At 39.0% G+C, this 24,157-nt stretch overlaps 1 protein-coding gene across 5 annotated transcripts in view; it reads right to left on the minus strand.

The window, feature by feature from the left end:
* Positions 1-6,290: 6,290 nt before the first annotated feature.
* The window catches only part of sema4ba (sema domain, immunoglobulin domain (Ig), transmembrane domain (TM) and short cytoplasmic domain, (semaphorin) 4Ba), a 274,559-nt gene continuing 256,692 nt past the window's right edge, over positions 6,291-24,157 (minus strand). For all 5 annotated transcript variants that reach the window (XM_039773331.1, XM_039773330.1, XM_039773328.1 and 2 more), the window contains 7 exons: positions 15,343-15,524; positions 13,333-13,483; positions 11,936-12,146; positions 11,714-11,823; positions 10,969-11,126; positions 10,541-10,611; positions 6,291-10,358 (listed from right to left, as the gene is read on the minus strand). In XM_039773331.1, coding sequence (XP_039629265.1) covers positions 9,610-10,358; positions 10,541-10,611; positions 10,969-11,126; positions 11,714-11,823; positions 11,936-12,146; positions 13,333-13,483; positions 15,343-15,524 — 1,632 coding nt within the window. In that variant the 3' untranslated portion in view covers positions 6,291-9,609. The remainder of the gene's footprint in view (positions 10,359-10,540; positions 10,612-10,968; positions 11,127-11,713; positions 11,824-11,935; positions 12,147-13,332; positions 13,484-15,342; positions 15,525-24,157) is intronic.

Here is a 24,157-nt window from a genome sequence, read left to right on the forward strand (position 1 = left end):
TATGGTCATCGGTTCATGACCTGAAGCGAAATTGAATTATGCAGCCGGCCACTGACTCAAAACACAAAAGCAGCTCTACAACTGCAAGGCTCAGAAGATACAAAATTCAAGTTTTGAGTACCCTATTCAAAGTACTGACTTTAACCCCATAAGGATGCTGCGGCAGTACCTGAAACAAGCAAAGAGCAATCACAGACCTATCAGTGTGCCTGAATTCTACCAGTTCTGCAAGAAGCAGTGAGCTAAAACTCCTACACTACGACTGATTTTAAACAACAGGAAACTAGCTGTACTACCCGTCTAAGACAGATTGAAATTTAAATAATCAACATAGACCTCAGAGTTAATGTTTACAATGCCTATGTCTCTGTTATATGCCATTTGTTATAGGATTTGTAAAAGCAGTGTTAATGTTTGTGGTGCAACATTTTTTGCAATGACAGAGACAGAGCAATTGGATGTACAGACACTTGTCCTTTTATGAAGGTGGGTGGTTTTTTTGTGATTATTGCTGCTAAAGATGCTGCAATTAAGTCTTCAAAATATGGGGGCTGGAGTGTGAACCCAGCCATAGGGGATCCACAAAACAGTGTGTTTCTTTGTGCTGGTCCCAAACCTGGATAAATGGGGAGGGTTACGTCAGGAAGGGCATCCGGTGTAAAATTTTGCCAAATCAATATGCGGACAACAATACAAATTTCCATACTGATTCAGTCGAGCCCTGGGTTAACAACGACCACCACCAGTACTGTTAGCCAACAGAGTGCTGTCAGGACTTGGGCTGCTGTTGGCCGAAGAAGAAGAAGAAGAATAAGAAGGAGAAGAACAGGGGGGAGATATGTCTAGAGGCAGGAGGAGAGGAGGAAAGTAAAGAGAGTGGAACTGAGGGTAGGAACTTTGAATGTTTGCAGTATGACTGGTATGAGGAGAGAGTTAGCAGATATGATGGAGAGAAGGAAGGTTGATATATTGTGCGTGCAAGAGACTAAATTGAAGGGGAGTAAGGCCAGGTGGATCGGAGGTGGATTCAAATTGTTCTATCATGGTGTGGATGGAAGGAGAAATGGGGTAGGGGTTATTCTGAAGGAACAGTGTGCCAAAAGTGTTGTAGAGGTGAAAAGAGTGTCAGACAGAGTAATGATTATGAAGCTGGAAATTGGAGGTGTGATGATGAATGTTGTTATTGCATATGCCCCACAAGTTGGGTGTGCGATGGCTGAGAAAGAAGATTTTTGGAATGAGTTGGATGAAGTGATGAACAGTGTATGTCCCAAGGGACATTAAGTGGTGAATGGAGCGGATTTCAATGTTGGTGAAGGGAACAGAGGAGACAAGGAGGTGATGGGTATGTATGGTGTCAAGGAGAGGAATGAAGAAGGTCAGTGGATAGTGGATTTTGTCAAAAGGATGGACATGGCTGTGGTGAATACATATTTTAAGAAGAGGGAGGAACATAGGGTTTACTTACAAGAGTGGAGGAAGATGCACACAGATAGATTACATCCTATGCAGAAGAGTCAATCTGTAGGAGATTGAAGACTGCAAAGTGGTGGCAGGGGAAAGTGTAGTTAGACAGCATAGGTGGTCTGTAGGATGACGTTGGAGATCAAGAAGAGGAAGAGAGTGAGGGCAGAGCCAAGGATCAAACGGTATAAGTTATGAAAGGAAGAGACTGCAAGGTTGAGTTTAGGGATTAGGTGAGACAGGCACTGGATGATAGTGAAGAGTTATCAGACAGTTGGTAAACTACAGCAGATGTAGTAAGGGTGACAGCAAGAAGGGTGGTTGGTGTGACATCTGGACAGAGGATGGTGAAAAAGAAAACCTGGTGGAATGGGGTAGTACAGGAGAGTATACAGAGGAAGAGGATGATGAAGCCATTCCAGAACATTGTACTTGTTCCTCTGCATGAATGCCTTAGTGGATTTTGAGCAGTGTTTCAGGTCGTTGTCTTGTTGAAAGATCCAGCCCCGGCGCAGCTTCAGCTTTGTCACTGATTCCTGGACATTGGTCTCCAGAATCTGCTGATACTGAGCAGAATCCATGCGTCCCTCAACTTTGACAAGATTCCCAGTCCCTGCACTGGCCACACAGCCCCAAAGCAAGATGGAACCACCACCATATTGTACTGTAGGTAGCAGGTGTTTTTCCTGGAATGCTGTGTTCTTTTTCCTCCATGCATAATGCCCCTTGTTATGCCCAAATAACTCAATTTTAGTTTCATTAGTCCACAGCACCTTATTCCAAAATAAAGCTGGCTTGTCCAAATGTGCTTGAGCATACCTCCAGTAGCTCTGTTTGTACTGTGGGTGGAGAAAAGGCTTCCTCTGCATCACTCTCGCATACAGCATCTCCTTGTGTAAAGTGTGCCGAATGGTTGAACGATGCACAGTGACTCCATCTGCTGCAAGATGATGTTGTAGGTCTTTGGTGCTGGTCTGTGGGTTGACTCTGACTGTTCTCACCATTCGGCGCTTCTGTCTATCTGAAATCTTTCTTGGTCTGCCACTACGAGCCTTAACGTGAACTGAGCCTGTGGTCTTCCATTTCCTCAATATGTTCCTAACTGTAGAAACAGACAGCTTAAATCTCTGGGACAGCTTTCTGTATCCTTCCTCTAAACCATGATGGTGAACACTCTTTGTCTTCAGGTCATTTGAGAGTTGTTTTGTGACCCCCATGTTGCTACTCTTCAGAGAAAATTAAAGGAGGAGGGAAACTTACAACTGACCCCCTTAAATACTCTTTCTCATTATATTATTCAATTGTGTATGTAGGTCAGGGGTCACTGAGCTTACCAAGCCAATTTGAGTTCCAATAATTAGTTCTAAAAGTTTTGGAATCAATAAAATGACAACGGTGCCCAAATTTATGCACCTGCCTGATTTTGTTTTAACAATTATTGCACACTTTCTGTAAATCCAATAAACTTCATTTCACTTCTCAAATATCACTGTGTGTGTCTCCTATATGATATATTTAACTGACATTTTTTATCGTAACAACCAACGATTTACACAGGAAAATAATGACTATTAACAAGGTTGCTCAAACTTTTGCATCCCACTGTATGTCATTATTAATTAAGCAGATAAAAGGCCTGGAGTTGATTTGAGGTGTGGTGCTTGCATGTGGAAGATTTTGCTGTGAACAGACAACGTGCAGTCAAAGGAGCTCTCCATGCAGGTGAAAGAAGCCATCCTTAAGCTGCGAAAACAGAAAAAACCCATCCGAGAAATTGCCACAAGATTATGAGTGGCAAAATCTACAGTTTGGTACATCCTAAGAAAGAAAGCAAGCACTGGTGAACTCAGCAACGCAAAAAGACCTGGACGTCCATGGAAGACAACATTGGTGGATGATCGCAGAATCATTTCCATTGTGAAAAGAAACCCCTTCACAACAGCCAACCAAGTGAACAACACTCTCCAGGGGGTAGGTGTATCGATATCCAAGTCTACCATAAAGAGAAGACTGCATGAAAGTAAATACAGAGGGTGCACTGCAAGGTGCAAGCCACTAATAAGCCTCAAGAACAGAAAGGATAGATTGGACTTTGCTAAAGAACATCTAAAAATGCCAGCACAGTTCTGGAAAAGCATTCTTTGGACAGATGAAACCAAGATGAACCTCTACCAGAATGATGGCAAGAAAAAAATATGGAGAAGGTGTGGAACAGCTCATTATCCAAAGCATACCACATCATCTGTAAAACACGGTGGAGGCAGTGTGATGGCTTGGCCGTGCATGGCTGCCAGTGGCACTGGGACACTAGTGTTTATTGATGATGTGACACAGGACAGAAGCAGCCGATTGAATTCTGAGGTGTTCAGAGACATACTGTCTGCTCAAATCCAGCTAAATGCAGTCAAATTGATTGGGCGGCGTTTCATGATACAGATGGACAATAATGAAAAACATACAGCCAAAGCAACCCAGGAGTTTATTACAGCTAAGTGAACATTCCTGAACGGCCAAATCAGTCACCTGATCTTAACCCAACTGAGCATGCATTTCACATGTTGAAGACTAAACTTCGGACAGAAAGGCCCACAAGCAAACAGCAACTGAAAGCCGCTGCAGTAAAGGCCTGACAGAGCATTAAAAAGGAGGAAACCCAGCATCTGCTGATGTCCATGAGTTCAAGACTTCAGGCTTTCATTGCCAGCAAAGGATTTTCAACCAAGTATTAGAAATGAACATTTTATTTCCAGCTATTTAATTTGTCCAATTACTTTTGAGCCCCTGAAATAAAGTGATTGTGTTAAAAAAATGTTTTAGTTGCCTCACATTTTTATGCAATCTTTTTGTTCAACCCACTGAATTAAAGCTGAAAGTCGGCACTTCACCTGCATCCGAGTTGTTTCATTTAAATTTAATTGTGGTAATATAACGAACCAAATTAGAAAAAAGTTGTCTCTGTCCAAATATTTATGGACTTAACTGTACAAGGGAAGTGTGACAGTGGTGAGGTCTGTAGTAGGAGTGACGGATGCATTCAAGTTGGAGGTGGGATTACATCAGGGATCAGCTCTGAGCCCTTTCTTATTTGCAGTGGTGATGGACAGGTTGACAGACGAGATTAGGCAGGAGTCCCCGTGGACTATGATGTTTGCTGATGACACTGTGATCTGCAGCGATAGTAGGAAGTAGGTTGAGGAGACCCTGGAGAGGTGGAGATATGCTCTAGAGAGGAGAGGAATCAAAGTCAATAGGAACAACACAGAACACATGTGTAAATGAGAGGGAGATCAGTGGAATGGTGAGGATGCAAGAGAGTTGGCAAAGGTGGATGAATTTAAATACTTGGGATCAACAGCACAGAGTAACAGAGACTTTGGGAGAGTGGCGAAAAAGAGTTCAGGCAGGCCGGAATGGGTGGAGAAGGCTGTCAGGAGTAATTTGTGACAGACTGTTATCAGCAAGAGTGAAAGGGAAGGTCTACAGGACAGTAGTGACACCAGTTTTGTTATATGGTTTAGAGACGGTGGCACTGACCAGAAAGCAGGAGACAGAGCTGTAGGTGGCAGAGTTAAATATGTTAAGATTCTCACTGGGTGTGGCAAGGATGGACAGGATTAGAAATGAGTACATTAGAGGGTCAGCTCAAGTTGGATGGTTGGAAGACAAAATCAGAGAAGCAAGATTGTGTTAGTTTGGACATGTGCAGAGGAGAGATGCCGAGTATATTGGGAGAAAGATGTTAAGGATAGAGTTGCCAGAAAAAAAGCAAAAGAGGAAGGCCTAAGAGGAGGTTTATGGATGTGGTGAGAGAAGAAATGCAGATGATGGGTGTAACAGAACAAGATGTAGAGGATAGAAAGATATGGAAAAAGAGGATCCACTGTGGCAACCCCTAACAGGAGCAGCCGAAAGAAGAAGTAGAAGATGGAGGCTGTAGTGTTGGATAACTTCACAGATTAAAGTACTGCAATAATTTCAAATGCGTGTGTGCTTTCAGAGTATCTCTTCTCCAATATTGGATTTTGGCTGGCCATTCATTCTATAAAATATGCAAACACTGGATATAACTAAGAGAACATATACATTTTAACAGCTCTCTAATATGTGACTTCATGGCATTCAGGTCACATTTGCAGTCTTTCTTCTCTTTGATACTTAACAAACTGTGGAAACATCACAGCATGTAGATGTGGCGTGCCTTTCTTCTAGTAGTACTAGGAATGTTATTTTGGCAAACAGCATTTATTGTCAGTGCTGCTCATCAAACATGCTGGAATGTCTGGTCTGAACCCATTAGCAACTGTACACAGGTACCCATTTAGAACAAGAACACTTCAGTGTGTCCAGACAAAGACAAAAAGTGCACAAGGGGCTACATTCATTAAGTCCTTAAAAGCCACTCTTTGCAAAAACATCCAGTAAGGCTTTGCTGATTCATCAATATTTGCATTGCAAATACGGAGTTACTTTACTTAACTATAGCTGATCTTTATGGATGCGGGTGGCTACAAACCAGACACAATTACAATATAGCACCTTTTAATGCAGAACAAAGTCTTATTAGAGTTATGAAGGTTCAGAAGGAGCTCAAGTTGTTTAACTGGTAGATGCTTAGCTTGCCAACAGCCCTGCCCAATTGCTGGCTCCAATGAAGAGCCCACTTACAACAGATAATGCCACTCTGCAGCCCTGGCATGTCATACAATGAGTAGTGGTAGGGATTGAACCTGTGTCCTTCCTGCAGAAAGCCATCCTCCATCTCCACATAGCACACATCCTTCTCCTGGCTTACTGAACACGGAATAAAACACACACAGAAAAAAACACTTCATTAAACATTTTATTACAAAATTAAAGTGCATGTGTTTATTTACAGTAAGAAAATTGCACAATAAATTGTGCCAAACATTTAACCAATATTTAGAACATTGTACATGTCCACGTTACCAAAAAACAAACCAAAAATATTTCATTTAATTTCAAACACTCAAATATGTAATCCCTTTGTGTGGGTGTGTGTGTACTTTTACGCAACAGTGACACAAGGGCCCACAGATGACACAGGCATTTCTCACATCCTGTCCAATCAGACTAGTCCCACTGCATCTTGGGATGACACTCGCACTTGTTTGGCTAATGCTGATTGTATTAACAAATTTGCAGGAGACTCAGACCTTTGTCTGTTCTTTACATAAAAAGCAGATTTTGGATGCCATCGATGATTTCAGTAGCTGTACTCCAATGCCACTCTTTTACTGCACCAGTCTACAAGTCTTCCTTTTCTAACTGGGAGAATATGCTCTGCTATCTAGTTCTACTGTTTAAATATCCAGCACTTCATGATGTGCATGTTGTTGAGTTAAATTAGCAGTTAAATGGCAAAATTCAAACTCAAACACACATGACAGTGTTGCTCAAGGTGTGGTGCGCCATGCAGAAGACATCGAGCACACTACTAACCCTAAAAGCCGGACTATGATCCACTGTTCAAGATGCACATTTATTTCATGGCTTTGACTGTACTCAGAGCTACCAGCATCTGTTTAACAAAGCAGGGATCTTCCTAGAACTGGTCATCCTGAGCGTGTGGACATGCAGTTGTGAACACACACTCGGCATGTTGCGTGCTCTTAGTTCTCAAACACTCGTCAGCACCTTGTGATCCCAATGACTGAAATCTGACATAGAAGACAAAAAAGCAAGTTGTTCCAATCAAACACAAACACACAAGAACACACAGACATACACCTCAGCTAAGGATAGCGTGTGCAAAATAAACTCTTTGTATTTAACCAGCAACATGCAGATATCATCATCATATAATTATTTTAAAGCAAGAGCTGCGTGGCAGTGTATGTCTGGATTTTAAGTTTCATATTGCAACACATACAACAGGTACGCATATTATATATACAAAGAGCCTTGCAACCTCCATACTTCCATTACAAGGCCAAACTTGGCAAAGTAGCTCTCATCTTTAATAGCTACGGAGTATCCTTAACTTTTTCACATTATATCAAGTTTGATAGTCTGTCTGGTTCTCAAAGAAGTACTTGTAGGCAGTATTAATGGATAGTAAGACACCCCTCAAAAAGCCACAGCATTTTAACAGTCAGGTGTGTTCCGACAGACAACAGCGGCTAAATTCTAATTCATTAGTCTGAGATCAGAACCACGTCAATTGTAAACCAGTAAACTGCTACATAATTTGTGCCGGAGTGAACAATTTGCACTCTGATGGCAACTGATAAATATATTAAAAGATAAAATACAATCATATATATATCAGATTAACTTATAACTGGTTTTAAAATTGGGTAGGCAACATTATTTGACAGGACAAGTAACCTTCTGGCTGACTTTGGTGTCTAACTTCTGTGTAATAAATTCAGTATGTGTAGGTCTGTTTGTCTTGTGAATTTAACTCATTGGTAATGTCACCAGATGCTGAAATTATGAATACCTTATGTACTATTTGCTGCCTATGTTTTATTATATCAATCTAATGCAATATGTTTTTAGTTTATAAAGGAAAATGAAATTACTCTAGATTTGTGTATCTGCCGTAGAAGTAAATATTACTGATCATAAATTCCTTAAAGAACTGTTCAAGCATTGGTTTTAGTAGAACCCCAGTATCTTCTGGAATTTTAAAGCCAATTTTAAAGGCATTCAGTTGGTACACAGGATCAGAAGTAAGTTAACCTTCCAAGTTTAAGACTACTCTGATGTTTTTTTTTTTACAATGTTCCACTCTCCCACAACAGTCAGGCTTTCACATCACTACAATACATACCTGCCTAACATCTCTTTCCAAAACTGTAAAATGTCTCCTGAAGATGACAGTCTGTATTTAAGCACAACAGTGAAACTTTACACAAATTATTTCTTTTTGGCACAATATACATTAATTTTGGTTAAAAAAATAACATTTATTTTTTCACTTTGCTACTTCAAAAATGTATCTGACATGCAAGTCACAAGAGGCTGGACACTCATAATGAGCTATCAGCCTTTTCCAGTAGAGGGAATGTTGTTAACTGTAGTCATGTTCTGCTTCAGCCAAGCTGGGGTGTAGTTTTTGCAGTTTTTCAGTTTCTGCACAGTTCGCCGCAAGATACAAGACACAAGACACACTCATATGGCCAACACATTTCAGGCTTCTGAGGTTTAATGTCAAAACTGAATCTTTGCAGTGCAATCTATCTCAGTAGGAGCACGGGGATCCAAAATGTTTCTCAGTCACTGCCAGCACAGCATCTTATCAGTGTGCCTTCTCTGAATTTCACCCACACAAAGTACTGTGGGATTCTTAAGTCATTCCAACTCCAGTCACAATGTGAGTGAGGCCACCATCAAACCTACAACCTCAGTGCTGATCCATTATTCATTTTTGCATAGTAGCTTTCTTAATGCTGGTTGTTTTATTTTTCTTTGTCGTTTCTTGTTTCAGAAGTGGTTGCTGAAACTACTCATGTTACACCTTATAGGAACATCGCCTTCTAGCTGCCCCTTCATTTTGCATTCTTGTGATTGTCTCACCATGGGGATGCTATGTCGAGGAAAAGCAGACAGTCACTGTTATAAACAGGAGAACTTTGTTGAAATTAGCAGGAATAGCTTTTTTTTCAGTAGTCCAGCTGTACTTGAAAGTTACTCTTCCTTTTAATTTGTTCGACAATGTTTGCTTCTCACTAAAAAAAAAAAAATCTCCATGCTGAATCCAACAGGCCGGAGTCGTCAATACAGTGCACCTTTCTTCCAAATGGCATACTATAATGGTCCACTTGCCCAAAAGAATGTGTTTCCATACAAAATAATATTACCAAAAAAGCAGTTGTCATGTTCAAACATTAAATAGAATTGAAGCGACCAATGATAAGAACATTTTGAACTTCTCACTTAAGTGAGACTAATAAGACCTCTGCTGTCAATAAATGTCTCTACAAACTCATTCAGATAGCTGCTCGAGACTTTTAGTGCCAGGAAGACAAAGGACACACGTGACCTGCTGCAGTAGTCCATTTTCACAGCCTCTCAATTCAAAGGTGGTCATGAGTGTAAAAGCTTAGTCTTATCTCATACATTAAAAAGAAAAAGAAAAGAAGAAAAATAAAAGTCAATGAATGCAGTCTCTCCCTCCCTTCACACTATAGAATCTTTAATTTCTGACCCAAGTCGTACTCTGGGCCTAGGGCAGGAAGGAGAAATTTCAACATGACTCTCTTTCAGATTCAAGGGTCTCTTTTCAGAAAAACTTTTTCCATTATCTGGATTCTCGTGTGTTGGTGTACTACATATGTAATTATTCAACGCCTGATAGCCCTTGTGGTCTGAACTGGAAGCAGGTACAACACTCCCATTAAGTGGAAGGCTTTCACCAGGAATCACAATCCTCTGTTTCTTCTGTTGCATATTGGAGCATTCTCCTTCTTTTAGAAAAGTTTTCATACTTGACCTATGCCGGTAGATGAAGAAGAGAGAAAAACATATAATGGTGGCTCCCAACAGGATACAAACGATTAGAAGCTCATTCCAATAGGTCCTCACTTCAGTCTGCGCTGAATGCTCATTGCTTGGGAGAATGTATGTCTTTTCTAATGTTGCCGGAGTTTTAGGTCTGTCCGTTGTCAAAACCTCTAGGGACTTCTCAGCCTCCACACAGTAGTTTGCTAGTAACTGCTGAAAGTTATTTTCAATTGACCAACATTCATAAGTTTCTTGTCCATTCACACTGGCCACCACTACCAGGCCCCCATCAGGACTACTGTAAGTTGAGTTATTAGCACTTGCATTGTAAACCCATAACCGTCTTGCAAGGTTGGATCTCAGATAGCAAGGAAGAACCTTAAATGTGTTCGGAGGAAGTATAAACCGGAGGCACTCAAAGCCACCTGTTGAAACAGAATAAAGACACCTCATTATTCTTGTATCTTCATCGTTGATTTTAAGAACATGGGTAAACCACTGTTCAGCAAAAGTCTTTGGGAACATTTTCCCAACCCCTAATTATTAAGCTAGTGCCTTGCATGTAAAGGCAACAGTACATATGTTAGAAGACAGGCTGAATACTAACCTTTGCTCCTCCCATGCTGAACATCACAAATCATATTAGTGTCTGCATTTACAATGTCCTGTTGCCAGTGGCTGCAAGGTTAAAATGGACAAATTAAGAAAAAAATGACAATTATCTGCAAGATGTAAAGGAGATTTATGAATAGTTATGCTATTCCATTAATGAAATTGCCTCACAGAGCAATAAATATGGAAAGGAGAGAGTTCCTTTGAGGATAGACTTTGAAGTATCCTGATACAGGTATTACCAATATTTATAAATGTATATACTAGGCAGAGAACAAACTGAGTCGCACGATTGACTTTTTTTTGTCTTGCTATATCACTTATATCCCGAAGGCGATTACCACAATTTATTTTTCTAGGTACAGAACTTTCTGCAGTATTTTTCCAGTTATTCTACCCTTTGCACTTTCACCACTTACTCACCTCTCAGGTGATGCGTGTCGAATATCTTTGCATCTCTTTCCAGTCCAGGCACAGTATGGGTCCCTTGCTAGTATGCACTCTCCACAGTTCTGATAGTTACTGCAGTTAGCTACAGGCACTTGAGCCACTCCTGTGTAAGAGGACACATACAGCATGCCCTAAGGATATGAAGAACAGTTCAACATGAAGCCAAACAAAGACATGATTCAAGATCTGTTAAAAGTTTTAGCTACAATGTATCAGTTTATTTTTTCTGCATTTAAAACATTTTTTCATTTATTCTCTACAAAAATGCCAAATGAGAGCCAACAACAAAAAGCAATAGTCCAAAATATAAGATCTCTTAGAACTGAAAAAAGAACTGTGCCCTACAATTTCAGTGGAACAGCTGGGTTGATACATGTTGAGTGAACAGTACTTTTCCTATATCTAATTGCACAGGGCACTCCTAAGATACTGTAAAGGTATGAGTAGTACAGACATGTACTAACTGAACAAAAGTACATGGCAAGCTAATAATTTAACAAAGGTAATGACAATAGAAAAATCAATATAAGCTCTAAGTTGTGGCGGTTCTGCACAATGGTTCCAGGGCTGGACCATAATATCTAATCTTAGTGAAGAGTGCTATACAAAAAGAAGCTATACTGTACTGTACTGTGTAGTGTAAAGAAAGATCCAGACTATGAATATACTGGCTCAGATTTGATGACCAGTGTTCTTAGATAATATTTACTGTTTGTACCTTTTGAGAGTCCAGCTCGATTGTCTGCACAGATTCATTGAAGAGCTGTATTTCCTCAATGATGTACATCTCTGAGTCCACGTTAATTGATTTGTGAATTTTTCCATCATCTGCCAAAGTCAGAGAAATATTTGGAGATTATCTGTTACCACAAGATGGCACATGAAGCATTATTTATGTATGTGATGTGTCCAGTCCATTTGAAAATTACCCTAACCTTACCTGTACCAATAAATAAAACATCATAATGTTTGTGAGGACCCTTGACTCTGTCCACCACAATCTGCGTGTACCGTGTATTTCTCTTCACAAGCAGTGGTAGGCTTTTAATGACAGTATCCATTAGAAAATGATCCTTCATGAAGTTGAGCACCTTGTCTGGCATTTGAAGTGATGAGGCTATGTTTTTCTCTCTTGCATCATTATTAATACACTGATAGGATAAGAGAAAAAAAAAAAACAAAATAAAATGAATATATTAGAATATTCTTGCTAAAAGAAGCCAACTTGCAAAGACTGGAGAAATCATAATCTGTTACATGACTTTAGTTATGTAGAAAACAAATCAGTGACAGCTTCCTGACAGGCTATTAAAATTATGCTTGTCAGACATTAAAGAGAGGATACATGCTGAGGTTCAATCTTCTTTTCAAATCATTCAGTACTTTATTTACACACTCACTCAGTCTTTTAACTTTGTGGCTCAATATCACCCCAGGTGTCTTCAAGCTCACTGCACTTTTGTTTTTGTGTCTAATGCAATTCACTATCTTTTTCATTATGTTTTGCTTGCTGCTCATTGCACATTCCAATGCCTTAACTTGTACACAATTTTATTATTCACCACTGTAATCAATTCATTTCCAGGATTTTCCATATTTCCTCATAGAATCAGAGTCTGTGAGTGACAGATTAGCTTGTATACCATGAGATCTTCAGAGATATTTTGTTTTATGCCTTTTGCTTCTATTAGTTTCAACACAGGCACATTGGTATAATGGGAATGGCCAGAGAACTATCCAAAATCTAACAATCTAGATGGTTCGTACAAGATCAAGAACACCAGCGTTCAAAACAGGAATGCTTTAACTTCAAGGGATATGTGGAGCTTGTGCATAGCTTGAAGACGTTTTGTATAACTGCCACTAGAACGGTGAAAAGTGGGTATGACATCAGATGCCAGCAGTGTAACAAGCATTAGCAGTGCACATTTGTACAGATGTGACCTTGAAAAAAGAAGTTGGTGACAGATTACAATCTCATGCACTAGGCTGAAAAGTTCCAGGGAACTGATCTTTAAACAAATTTTGGTTGTGGGATCAAGCTTCTTCAAAATAGTAGCCCCTCCTCTGTTCTGGAACTGGCCTATGTGAATGTGGAGATGCTTCCTAGTCTACTGCTGGTTACCATGCTGTTGAAGTTTAAACCAGTAGATGAGACAGCCATCTTAACTAACTTGAACTGCAAAAGGTTAAGTGACAATATTTACCCCTGCAGGGTGTTCATTAATTGAAGAAGTTTAATAAGAATGAAATCTTAAAGAGAAAAGTAAGGAATTCACACATACATAACGTACATTGTGTTAAAGGTCACAGTAATTCCCTCTTTTTCATACTCACAGCTCCAGGTCTTGGTTCTGGCACAGGATGATTATAGGTGTACCACTGTTGAGTTTCACGGTTCACTTCACGGTATCGACCGTTGAAGGCATTTTCTACTTGGTCCATTGAAAAAGAACATACAGCAGAGCTGCTAGCTGCACCTGTGTACCTGAGAGCAAGAGATGAAAAAGAACTGCTTCACCAGTTTTAATGGCTAAATCATCAATATGAAGCTCCTGTCACTGTAATTCTATACAGTCACTTAAGTCTTTATTTCTGCTATACAGCTTTAGAAGGCTGGATTGTTTGATCTGACTATAGGTTTGAGCTGGGGCTGAATTACTGATAATCACTCTATTGTGTCATCTTCAAATAACTGTCTTTAGAATGTTTTAAAATCTACGCTAGCAGGTAAAAGCACTCATTAACTATTACACCCACCATACTTTAACAAATGTTAAAAGCCATCCCCAAACTAGCCGTATGCAGATTGTGACCTCATAAAAGCATTGTCTTTTGATTAGCCGCCTAATTGCTAGTCTGTCTGGAAACGTGTTCATTATCCATTTGCTAGCGGCCATCTTCCCCTTTACTCTCAAATTGTCGACAAGGGCCCTTTATTGACCATAAATATATTTTACTGGAAATACTAACATCATTAATTGAGCAAGATGTCATCAAATCAGCCTCTAAAGCTTTGTGGTGAATTCCTCTGTAATTCTGACTGACATTGCTCAGCTGTATACACTCACCTAAAGGATTATTAGTAACACCATACTAATACAGTGTTTGACCCCCTTTCGCCTTCAGAACTGCCTTAATTCTACGTGGCATTGATTCAACAAGGTGCTGAAAGCATTCTTTAGAAATGTTGGCCGATATTGATAGCATAGCATCTTGCAGTTGATGGAGATTTGTGGGATGCACATCCAGGGCACGGAGCTCCCGTTCCACCACATCCCAAAGATGCTCTATTGGGTTGAGATCTGGTGACTGTGGGGGCCATTTTAGTACAGTGAACTCATTTTCATGTTCAAGAAACCAATTTGAAACGATTCGAGCTTTGTGACATGGTGCATTATCCTGCTGGAAGTAGCCATCAAAGGATGGGTACATGGTGGTCATGAAGGGATGGACATGGTCAGAAACAATGCTCAGGTAGCCTGTGGCATTTAAACGATGCCCAATTGGCACTAAGGGGCCTAAAGAGTGGCAAGAAAACATCCCCCACACCATTACACCACCACCACCAGCCTTCACAGTGGTAACAAGGCATGATGGATCCATGTTCTCATTCTGTTTACGCCAAATAGTGACTCTACCATTTGAATGTCTCAACAGAAATCGAGACTCATTAGACCAGGCAACATTTTTCCAGTCTTCAACTGTCCAATTTTGGTGAGCTCGTGCAAATTGTAGCCTCTTTTTCCTATTTGTAGTGGAGATGAGTGGTACAGGTGTTCCTAATAATCCTTTAGGTGAGTGTATGTCCACATACAGCTTTGGACAACCATGGTGGCGACAAATGGCTAATTGAAATAACATGAGCAATATGACAGGGGTTATGTATGCAAGGGACAAATCATTGTCAGTCATGTGTTTCTGTGCAAGTGCTGCTCATTGGCTCAATAATTCTAACCTACATAAATGTCTATTTCTGCAAAGAGGTAGGTATGCACCGACTGAACAAAATGTACAGACAACAGAAGAACAATTCTCAATGATTGTGGCCATCAGCACAGACACTGAAGCTGGTGTCATATTATACAGCTTCTTGTTACCCGAGGATGTAAAATTACAAGACTAGCAGTTGCACGGGATGACAAATTAAATGGTCTTATGATGACATTCCAGCACAGTTTCACATTTCCAAAATGTTGTGAGCTATTCACTTTTTCTCACAGCCAACCGACAGAACTTTAAGGGATCTATGCTAGGACTATGCATTTTCAACCTTCACCTGAACAAATTAAGCAAAAGCAAAACATTCTGGTACAGTTCTAGCACTTAAACTCCACTGTCACCTACCACTGGGATGTAAAAACCCCATAGAAGATTGTTTGCTTCCAGTTCTCTTCTCCTGGTGTTAATACAAACATATCCTGGATAATGTTGAATGGGAAGCCATCATTAGATAGGGAACACAAAAGATGGGCCTTTAAGAATGTGGTCCACTTCTTCTGCAATACCCGCTCACCACCTTTGTCTCCCTGAAAATAAAAGGTCCATCAATCACAACTTGTTCGCAGACTGAGATCAATGATCAAAACATTGAGTAAACAAAATCAGTCTTTAAGATGGCTCTTAGACAGGAAACTGGACAATTTAATTGAAGTATTACAGAAATCTGTATAACCTGCAGGACATCTGCCATGAGGCATGGAGTGCAGAGAAAGACAAGTGTGGTAAATCTGATAAAGGGAGAGGGTGTGTGAGGTAAACAGAACAAGTATTTTTCTTCATAATTGCCACTATGATGCTAGAAAAAGCAGTTTTTAATAGTTTGTTTTAGGTTTTTAAAATTCCAACTTCAAGGATGCACTTGCTTTATGGTTTTCACATAAGATGAACAGTAATACTGGCAAATAATCAAATCCCTGCTGATCACTGATGCATGCAGTAGTAAGCTAAGATAAAGAAGAATCATTATTGAGTGTTTGCGCCTATGGTTATTTTTATTTAGTTAGTTTTATGATCTTCCATTGCACAGAACAGTATTAAGTGCTGTGTGCTAGATTTTTGTATGTATGAGCCCAAATCCTTCCTATTGTGTGTTTGACAGATACAACTTATTCCTAACTGTAAGTTTGTTGAGCAACAGACCTGTTTGTTCTAGTTTGTTGCATAGACACTCTTATGCATATTTCTTGTAAATCAAAAACACTGGGGGTTTTATCAATATTATAATCACATGTGGTGACCATCAGCACTAACCATGTCATGTCACAGTTTCAAACTGATACCACAAAAATCCAACACTAACTGACAACTGTAAAATGTATATGAATGAAAAGCACAAAGTGGATGGCACAAATTGTTGATTAAGTACACATCATACTTCATCTCAGTGTTAGAGAAAGCTGTTGCATATACATAAACGTCAAAACTAGCTTGCTTCTAATGTAAATTCAAATGAAAGTCACTAGTTACAAATGAATTGAAATTCAGTTCAAAAGAAAAATTAAAATATTTTATGTGTTTGGTCGTATTTGTTGGTTGGTGCAAGACCACTATAACCCAAGGCCTGCCTGGATATGTTCAAGAATCCTATACAGTTCAAACAATCAGCTGGATTTAGTTGGTTTACCCATTTTTCAGTCACTCTTGACGGTGATCTCATCAGACCTTCTTCTGATGCAAGGAATGTTGGTGTCATTTTTGATTCCTCCTTTTCTTATTCTGCCCACATAAGCCATATTAACAAACTTTCTTACTTTTACCTCCATAACATGTCCGGTGTTCGCTCATTCCTCTTCTTTTCTAATGCTGAGAAACTTGTCCATGCTTTTATCACACACCGCATCAATTATTTTAACTTGCTGCTGGCAGGTGCCCCGTATAATCTTATATCACAGCTCCAGTTGATTCAAAACTCTGCTGCAACAGTCCTTACTCAAACCAGCAACAGTGAGCACATCACACCCATCCTGCTTCGCCTTCATTGGCTCCCTGTGTCTTATAGGATTAAATATAAAATTCAATTAATAACCTACAAAGCTTTAAATTTGTACCGGACTACATCAGTGACCTTCTAAATCACTATGCTCGTGTTCGCCTACTAAGGTCCTCTGATTCTGGTAATCTTGTTGTGCCTCACACTAACCTGCACTCTATGGGTGACATGGCCTTCAGGTCCATAGCAACCAAGACTTTGGAATGACATCCCGAAATTACTTAGATCAGCTGACTCCATTCATTCTTTTAAAAAACAACTTAAAACTCATCTATTTAGGAAGGCTTTTAACTTAACATTCTGCCCTTTCTTTCAGTTTACCTCTCTGTCCAGGTGCTCAGGATAATTTGTGTGTCTGTTATATCACAAATTAAGTTATTTGTTAAGTTTTTCTTTTAGTATTGAATTTAGTATTTTACTCTGGTTTATTGTTCTTTATTCAATTTAATACTTTGTTATCTGTTTCATTGTTCTATTTAGGAAAACATTTGTGTCCAATGTTGCACATATCCTGCTGTTTTTTTTTTTTCTTCTAAGACTTTGTGAAGCACCTTGATAAATAAAATGTATTATTGTTATTATTATAGTCCAGTATTTTAGTTAATTTGGCATACAGCTTCAAATTTAAATGAATCATGGAGCATACATTTGAAGCAGTATCAGCATAGTGTATGAATCTGAATGCCTCAACATGAATTTTACTACATTATTAATTCATAATAAATTAAGAAACAGCAATAACGATGCCACGGATTAAATTCTTGCTTGAACCTTCTGCTTCTAGTTGAGATCATGGTTTGATCGCCCCTTTGGGGCAGCTACAATAAGCCTCAGCTCAATGATTTATATCCATAAAATAAACATCTGGAAAGCAAATGTTGTCACTCTTTCATGTGCCATAAATCTGACTAACACAAAGCAAATGATGAGCATCTGACTTATCTGATGAAGTTGATGCTTAAACTAGTGAATCAAGCCTCACAGACATGCAGAACTCCCACGGTTACAAAACCTTTTCCTTCATGATCTAATTTCTTTCTCTACATACCTCTCTTACAGATCTGCAATGTTGTTTCTTCAAACACCAAGTGATGTAACTTGGGCACATCATCAGTGATGAACCCAGGATCATAAGGTGTTTCGGGTCTTAGATCATCAGACACCCTCATCAGAGTGACATAGCTGGGGGGTGAACAGTCCCCAGCTTCTGTCCAAGTAGCATGCTACACCATGGATTACCCCACTTGACCCACAACCCCCTTGACGCTTTTTCTGCAGTGTGGAAAATGTTGTTGGTGGCTCTTCTTTCCTGCAACTATCTAATTCCAAGGAGGTCGAGTGCCCAATGTAGAGGCTGCTCTGCAAAGCCCCTGCTGCATAACTCGATGGGCTCACATTGGACCTTCCACCCATGCCGTCTACATTCCTCTACTAGCTTAAGGTATTTTGCCTTCTTACGCTCATGGACCTCCTCTATCCAGTCTTCCCAGGGAACAGTGAGTTTTATCAAGATCACTTGCTTAGACTAGTCATAGGTTAAAACCAAATTTGGCTTGAGTGTCATCCTTGTGATGTGTTCCAGAAACTTCAACTTCTTTCCTGGGTTAGGCTTCAGCTGCCAGTCCTGCACTGAGGCTTGCAGCCCAATTGGGGCCCTGAGCTCCACCTCAGGTTTTTAACCTACCTTAACAAAGGTAATGTGCCTTACTGGGATGCTGGTGTTTGCTCTGTTGAATTCTGGTGCAGATGGTGTCAGCTACTGCCTTCAGCACTTGGTCATGGCACCACCTATACCTCCACTCTACCAAGACTTTTGGGCAGCAGCTCAAGATGTGCTCCAAAGAACCTCTTGCCTGGCACCGGTGGCATGCTGGGGTATCATCTAAAACTCAGCAATGCAGTTTGAAAGGCCTTGGAATCTTACACCATCTGAATCAGAAACTTCAGTCTAGTTGGTTCTGATTTCCAAAATTCTGCACGTGTTCTTTTGGCAGTTATATAATCCCAGGTGATCCAAGCTCTTTGCAGGCGTATAGCCACTGCCCTGCTATGCCGTTCCACTTCAACCTCTACACAGCTGTCTTCTTGGATCAGTTGACGTCTCTCTCTCTCTCTATGTCCTGAGCTTTATCATATCAGGATTTGGCAATGCTACCAAACCCAGCTAGTTCAACTGCTACCACACCTACCAGCTTGGCTTGTCTCAGCCTTGCTTCTGTCTGTTCAACTATAATCTGTGTCTGCCACAGATTGTAGTTTTAACTATAACGCCTGCAGACAAGACTCTGGTGTCAGTGGAGTCTCTATAAAGGAGTGACCTTAAATTCCTCTGTTAGACTAGTGAAAGGAAACTACAATTTGTTGGTGTGACCATAACAGCTAAAGTGTACATATTATGGCAGCAGTGAGCTTCAAATAGAGGGCTGGCAGATTGTCAGACAAACATTAACATGCAACAGTTTAAGTATCAGCGAGTCTTACGGCGGTGAGAAAAAAACTCCCAAAATACAGCTACAGCAACTTCCAAGACACGGTATATCAACCAGGTTTATGTATGTTTACATTACTATTCACTGTGTCAGAATAATGCTTAATATCTTGAATAGTAGGACCCAGATGGAGAGAGACACAGAGAGATCCAAGATGGCAAAATGTGAATTCCATTGTATTGACGAAAAACTCAGGACCGTATGCCTGTATATGGTGTGCTTCAGGGATCAATTTTGGGCCTACTGCTATTCATACTCCTGTTAGGCCAGATTATCTCAAAACACAAAGTGAACTGCCACAACTATGCAGATGACAAACAACTTTTACTTTTCTATAGCACCAGATGACCCAATATTAGAGGTACAGGTTAGTATTTTAGTATTAAACTAAACAAGAACAAAATGGAAATTTTAGTCATTAGCCAAAAACAAAAAAGTGAAGATGTTAGAAATAAACTTGATCATCTGACCTTACAAATCAAGTCAGAAGTAAAAAAATCTCTCTGCTATTATGAACTAAACTTCAAACTAGCACACCCAACATATTACTAAGTCTGCATTCTGTCATTTAAATACCATTTTAGAAGTTGATTTTTTTAAGCATCACATAATAGTGTAGAAGTTTGTATTTTTTAAGCATCTCCAGTGACAATCAATCCATATCTGAGTTTGCAAATTACCTGACTAAATAAATCTTTTGTATGCTTATGTTTCAGTACTTCGGATTTCTGACTTCAGACTTTTCCTTTGGTTTTCCTTACTAGAGTTCTTTGATTAGCAGCTAACCTAAGTAAAATCCTTGATTGTGACCAACAATGGGTTAGATCTTTGTTTACAACTTTGGTTTTGGTTAAAGTTTTTTCAATTTAAGACATCTTTTCCTTGCATAAGGCTTAACACTTAGACTCTCTAATACTGGTCATCTTATTATTCTGGAACATAAAGGAACTGGTTAGACAGAGCTTTGCTATTCACCAAAAATTTGGAATGCTTTACTAATACAGATATGCTGGCCAAAACCCGTGCAACATTTCAAAAAACTTCGATAAGCCTGCTTCTTTATTTTTCCTTTTTGCAATCTCTTTTTCTCTGTCATATGTAGTAGACTAGAAGTGTTGTAATATCATAACCCTATGATTTGCTTTAGTTGCTAACCACTACTTTTCTTTGTTGCCTTTTTCTAGTTTTGATCAAAATACCCTGCAGCTGCCTTTGATGTTGGGAAGAACGTAGATGCTCCGAACTACTGAGGGGGTCTGCAGCATTATATCATCTTTGGATGGTACATCATAACAGTAATGAGTAACTTTGTGACATTCACATATTATACAATTCCCTTTAGTGGGGGAAGCAGGTGGGATGAGGTGGAATGGCAGTCCTTTGAACTTGAAGCTCTAGAGGTTTATTATCTCCAGCATCCTGCCAGATGGAGTATCTGTATACCTCTCATCCCTGACCAACTGACAATAGCATCAGGACTCTGGCTCTTACAATTTAAAAAACACATGATTCAAGATTCAAGATTCTTTATTTGTCACATGCATAGTTATACAGGACAACACGCAGTGAAATGCATCCTGATCCTCTTATCAAAAACTGTGTAAAGTTAGAAGAATATCAGTTAGATTAACAAAAAGTCATAGATTGAAAGATAAAAGTATAATGTAACATAATAAATAAGTAAAATTAAGTGAAAAAGTAGAATTAAGTGTTATGGTGCAATAGTGCAGTGACTATTGTGCAAAGCTGAAGTTAGACAGGTGCATAGTTAAATGACAGACCAATTCCAAAACAAGGTAAGGGTAGACAGCATAGTACAACGTACAGTCCAGTCTAAGTATGTGGAGGGTCATGGATGAGATGGCATGTTCTGATTTAACAGTCTCATGGCTTGAGGATAGAACCTCCTTCTGAGTCTCTCTGTCCTGGCCAGGATGCTACAAAACCTTTTGTCCGATTTTAACAGATGAATCAGGCTATTGCTGGGATGAGAGGAGTCTTTGATAATCCTGACAGCTCTGGTCTGGTGCAAATGTCCTGCATAGATGGTAGAGCTGACCTGCAGCAGCGTTCCACTGCACAGATCACTCTCTGTAGGGCTTTATGGTCCTGAACACAGCAGTTTCCAAACCAGGGTGTAATATTCTGTGTCAGGATACTTTCCACAGCAAACCTCGTAGGCTGTCTGGTAAAGTCTCCACTTTGCCCTTTTTGTCTGAACTTGGATGTGTTCAGGCCATGTCAGGTCCTCAGAGATGTGAACCCCCAAGTATTTAAAACCGTTCACCCTTTCCACTGGAGTCCCGTTAATGATGAGGGGCTTATAGTCCTGCTGCTGTCTCCTGCTGAAGTCCACCACCAGCTCCTTGGTTTTGCTGACGTTGAGCTGGAGGCAGTTTTCCTGACACCAGAATGTCAGGTTCGCAACTTTATCTATGTACGATGAAGGTGGAAACGCTCATCCATTTTTATTATAGTTTTTATTTGCTTATCTGTAGTCTCTATTTATCTTTTAATTTATAACTCTTGTGCTATTTGTGAAGAACTCAGAGTTACACCTTTTGTATGAAAACCTGCAATACATATACATGTTATTGTTGTTAATAAGATTGCGGGACCAATTTTATTCTTTCAGAGTCACATTTTCTTTAATGTGTGGTTTTCAGTTTTGTAGTAATTTCTCTGCTTACTTAATGATAACATATGCATAAAACTGGTGTTAAGAGAAAAAAAAATTAATCATAAAAATCATCACTCAAGTGGTCAAACCACTATTTCAAGGACCTTTACAAGTGCACTACTCATAAAAGAAGGTGTAAGAAACCACTTCTCTGGGAGTGAAGAGGCCAGCCATACCTCACTAAAAATGGAGACACAGATATCCAATCTAAAGGCATCATTTAAATCCTGAAAATATTTTAATCATCAATGTGGACATATTTTGTATGCTTTAAGGTTTTTGTTTCAAGTTCCCCCTGGTGCCCCCTAGGACCAGCATTATAAGACTTCCGGGAGATGCTTTTATCCCCCCATTTATAAATAATGCAGAATTTAGGAACACAAGTTCCCCTAGCCAAACAAGTGCATGCCATGATTCTGTTAAAATATTTTCAATATCAGAATTACCAAACTTATTTTTTGTTTTGATTTCCATCCCTATATGATGAACATTAAAGCTTACATGTTTGTGCTCTATAGAAAGCAGCAGCATAACCAATAAGGTTAGAGATTAGAAAAGATAGAAATCATAATTTATTCAGTTCAAAAATACACATTTTATTTTGCTTACTTCATGTAAAAATGTATTATCTCATAGATTTCATTTGATATAAATTTAGAGAGGTGTCCGTGCACTTTTGGAAAGTTTCATTTCTATCATACATTTTATATTAATGATTCCCAGAGTGTTTTAATTACGTTAAGTTTAAGCTTTGAAAACACAGAACTTTAGGAGGAGTGAAAACCATCACTTATGCTATAATGCATCTGTATAATACCTTTAGAAATCAGGCTGAAAGAAAAATGAAAGAATTAAAATCTATTCTAAATATATCCTTTGTCTTTAGCTCAGCTTAGCCTTGATAATTAAATACAGTATACAGTACATACGTGTGTGGGTGGGTAATTTAAGTTGCCAAAAGCAGCTTGCTTGTATGTCTTTGAGAATAACAGAATTATGCAAAAATTATGCTATAAAACCTTAGCAAATACAGGAGATACAATAAGATATTTAATCTCTTCATGAATATTCTATATTTTCCAAAAATTTTCCAAAATGTTCTATCATGTTCCACATGTGAAAAAAAATCTAAATATTGCAGAAACGTTTTTTTTTTTTGGCAAAATGGCTCAAATGAATGGCTTTCATTTGAAAGAAGTTGATAAAATCTTTCTGTACTGAGTGAGAGTTCAAAGCACCATTAGCAATTCATCAGCAAAAGATAGGAGACTTCATGCCAGAAAAAACAAAGCACACAATATTCCTATAAAGCTCAAAACAAACATTTTTGTACCGGAGGTCATGTAATTTGAGACTCAAACACTTTGAAATGTACTTGCATGTAAAATATACTTCATGTCAGAGCCCATGCAGTAGAGATTAAAACAACATCCTACTGAAAATTACAACAAACTGCTTCTAGTTTTACTACAAATATATATATATATATATATATATATATATATATATATATATATATATATATATATATATATATATATATATTATACTTGCATAAGTTTGTTTTAAAGGTGTTATTGTGCAATTAATTTGAGTAGTAAAAGCAAATATTGCAAGGCATACATTTTTGACTAGAATAAAGTTTCACAATGCAAAAAAATCTCACCACCAAGTGACAAACAGTTTATGACTATTTTCTGAATTTACTCAGGTTAGCTGTTTTTTCCTGCACTTCCCATAGTCCTCTGCACCCATTAGGGTGAGACAGATAATGCAACTTATAACAAAGTTTTTCTTTGACCTTCCATTTGGTCTCATCCCCTCCACCTACATTTTGATAAACCTCTTCACCCAGTCATTCTCTGCCTTTCGCTCCACATGACCAAACCACCTTAGTCTGTTTTTCCTCAGCACTACAACCATCACATCCACACCAAATTTTTCTCTAAACTTATTATTATTTTATATACATTTTATTTATATAGCACCTTTCCTATGCTC

This window comes from Polypterus senegalus, chromosome 12 (assembly GCF_016835505.1).
Source record: "Polypterus senegalus isolate Bchr_013 chromosome 12, ASM1683550v1, whole genome shotgun sequence".
Classification (NCBI taxonomy): Eukaryota; Metazoa; Chordata; class Cladistia; order Polypteriformes; family Polypteridae; genus Polypterus; species Polypterus senegalus.